Source organism: Myotis brandtii, unplaced genomic scaffold, assembly GCF_000412655.1.
Source record: "Myotis brandtii unplaced genomic scaffold, ASM41265v1 scaffold561, whole genome shotgun sequence".
NCBI lineage: Eukaryota > Metazoa > Chordata > Mammalia > Chiroptera > Vespertilionidae > Myotis > Myotis brandtii.
Genome location: NW_005370085.1, coordinates 1,683,694 through 1,686,809, shown reverse-complemented (window position 1 = coordinate 1,686,809; position 3,116 = coordinate 1,683,694). Strand labels below are relative to the sequence as shown.

General features: G+C 51.6%; 1 protein-coding gene across 1 annotated transcript in view; it reads left to right on the top strand.

Annotated features, from left to right (window-relative positions):
- Positions 1-3,116, top strand: part of VPS33B (vacuolar protein sorting 33 homolog B (yeast)) — a 23,321-nt gene that overhangs the window by 16,219 nt on the left and 3,986 nt on the right. The window contains exons 14-17 of the mRNA XM_014549594.1: positions 158-232; positions 452-516; positions 638-692; positions 2,646-2,755. Of these exons, the coding sequence (XP_014405080.1) occupies positions 158-232; positions 452-516; positions 638-692; positions 2,646-2,755 (305 nt within the window). The remainder of the gene's footprint in view (positions 1-157; positions 233-451; positions 517-637; positions 693-2,645; positions 2,756-3,116) is intronic.

The following is a 3,116-nucleotide window of genomic DNA, read 5'->3' as shown; positions in this document are numbered from 1 at the left end:
AATAAATATCCAAATGGCCCTTGGCAGAAAAACGGTTCCCCACCCCTGGTCTAAAATGAGGGAAAGCGCTTCTGCCTTGAGGTCTTTGTTCTCCTGGACAATAGAGGGAGGTCCTTCTGGAACCAGGAACGTGTCAGTGGCTTTGTCCTCTCTGCAGACATCGGGGCCTGTGAGTCCATCATGAAGAAGAAGACCAAGCAGGACTTCCAGGAGCTCATCAAGACCGAGCATGGTGACTGCTGGCCGCCCGGCTCCCAGCCCCGCCCACCCTGGGGAGCTGCGCTCTGGCTCTTCCCAGCCCACGCTGGCTGCGTGGAACGCGGGTTCCTGTTAGACGCCTGGGGGCCCCTTATCCCGGATGGAGAAGGAGATGGGGAGACAGACACCTGTTAGCCTAGACGGCAGCCGCCGCGCGGCTCCCGGTAACAGGCTGTCCTCTGGTTACTCGCAGCGCTGCTGGAGGGCTTCAGCATCCGGGACAGCACCAGCTACATCGAGGAGCACATCGACCGGCAGGTGGGCAGCTGCCGGCCAGCGGGCAGGGCGGTGCTTGCGTGGGGCCGGCCTCCGGGAGGAAGGGGAGGGGAGAACGTGTGTTACGAACCTTGAACCTCCTTGGCTCTCCCTTCCTGTGCAGGTGTCGCCTATAGAAAGCCTTCGCCTCATGTGCCTCTTGTCAATCACCGAGAATGGTGAGCCCCCAGCACTGAGATGCCTGGTCCAAACTGTACCATAGGATAGAAATCATCGTGAGCGACAGGAGTAAATGTCCTAGCGGACAGGACACTTCCCTGTAGTTTTGAAGGGTTAATTTTTTTTAATATATTTTTTATTGATTTCAGAGAGGAAAGGGAAAGGGAGAGAGAGATAGAAGCATCAATGATGAGACAGAATCATTGATCAGCTGCTTCCTGGACACCCCCTACTGGGGATCAAGCTGCAATCCGGGAATGTGCCCTTGGCCGGAATCGAAGCCAGGACCCTTCAGTCTGCAGGCTGATGCTCTATCCACTGAGCAAACCGGCTAAGGTTCCCTGTAATTTTGTGGATTCTTTCCTCTGTAGAATTAAAGCAGTTTTTCTTTTGAGTGAACATCCTCAAGTCATAGGGTAAATTAGTGTCTCCACACCAAGCAGGACTACATCCAGACTCCCCCTCGTCTCCCCAAACAAGGGCTGTCATATCTTAGGATCACAAAGGCATAGAGCAGAGTGGCACTTTTCTTTGCTCCAGCAGGCCTCCTACCTTCAACAAGGTTTCATAATAAAGATGCAGTCCAGCCGGTGAGTGTGGCTCAGTGGTTGAGCATCCACCTATGAACCGGGAGGTCACGGTTCCATTCCCAGTCAGGGCACATACCCGGGTTGTGGGCTTGATCCCCAGTGTGGGGCCTGCGGGAGGCAGCTGATCAATGATTCTTTCTCATCATTGATGTTTCTATCCCTCCCTCCCTCCCTCTCCCTTTTTTGAAATCAATAAAAATATCCTATATAATAAAAGGTTAATATGCAAATTGTCCTCTTGGGAGTCGGAGCAGGAAACTGGGAGTTCCATCACTCCCTATGACGTGTGCTGACCACCAGGGGGCAGCGCGGAACATGGGGGCGACCAGCAGTGGCAGCAGGGCACTGAGGGATCGAGAGAAGGAGGAGGCAGGGAGGCCGGGAGGCGGCGAACTTGATGACCCTGATCACCGGCCAGGCCTAGGGACCCTACCCATGCACGAATTTCGTGCACCAGGCCTCTAGTATTAAATTTTTAAAAAAGATGCAATCCAGCCTAACCGGTTTGGCTCAGTGGATAGAGCGTCGGCCTGCAGACTGAAAGGTCCCAGGTTCGATTCCGGCCAAGGGCATGTACCTTGGTTGCGGGCACATCCCCAGCGGGAGGTGTGCAAAAGGCAGCTGATTGATGTTTCTCTCTCATCGATGTTTCTAACTCTTCTCTTCCTCTCTGTAAAAAATCAATAAAATATATTTTTTTAAAAAGAGAAAAAAATTAAAAAGATGCAATCCAGGAAGAAGGGACAGCCAACCAATTTCATAAACATTTCCCAAAACCCGACTCTGCAACCTTTAATGGCAGCTTGTTTTTCCTGTTGAAGGCTTCCAACTGGTGAATATTTTTGAAGGGAGCTCTCTACCCAGAGAAGGGCTTTGCTGATTCTGAGGCCCCTTTATTGCGTGTGGAAGCCCATTTCTCCTTATCTCAGTGGAGAACCACATCGAAGACTGGCCTTGGAACCACGTGACCCCTTCCTGCTCCTCAGCATCTGTAGGAGGGGCCCCTAGTACTGGCCCATAGCCAGGAAGAGATGCCCGGGAGTCCCGCCTCCTCCTCCTGCTGCCTCCCACCTCATTCCCACCACAGTTAGCATTCCTTTCAGTGTCCCTTCCCAGCCCCCGTGGCTCGGGGCGCGTCCTCGCCTCTCCGATCCGGGCTTTATCTTCCAGTGAGTGAGCTTACATCGAAGAGTCAGTTTAGAATCATCTGTGGAGGGTGCAAGGTTATCATCATTTACTGAATCATTCCTCCTGGTTCAGGTTTTCTTGGGGGAAGAGGGTTGGTTGGTTGGTTGGTTTGGTTGCATGTTTTAGGACACCTTAACTGGCTCATGAACCTTTCTTGTCTTCCCTTATCCTCAGGTTTGATCCCCAAGGATTACCGATCCCTGAAAACACAGTATCTACAGGTAAGGCCAGAAGAATGTATTTTTAAATGTGTTGATTTTAGCAAGAGAGGAGTGGGGGAGCGGGTGGGGGAGAAAGACAGAGAGAAACATCGATTTGTTGTTTCGCTTATTTATGCATCCACTGGTTGCTTCCTGTATGTGTCCTGAGCGGGATCGAACCCACAACCTTGATGTATTGGGATGACACTAACCAATAGCTACCCTGCCAGGGCTTCAAAAGGTTGTCTTTGTGAGGGAACTTTATGGAGGGGGCTCATTGGACATTTTTAAAAATATATTTTTATTGATTTCAGAGAGGAAGGGAGAGGGAGAGGGAGAGATAGAAACATCAATGATGAGAGAGAATCATTGATCGGCTGCCACCTGCTACTGGGAATTGAGCCCGCAACCCAGGCATGTGCCCTTGACCGGAATCGAACCTGGG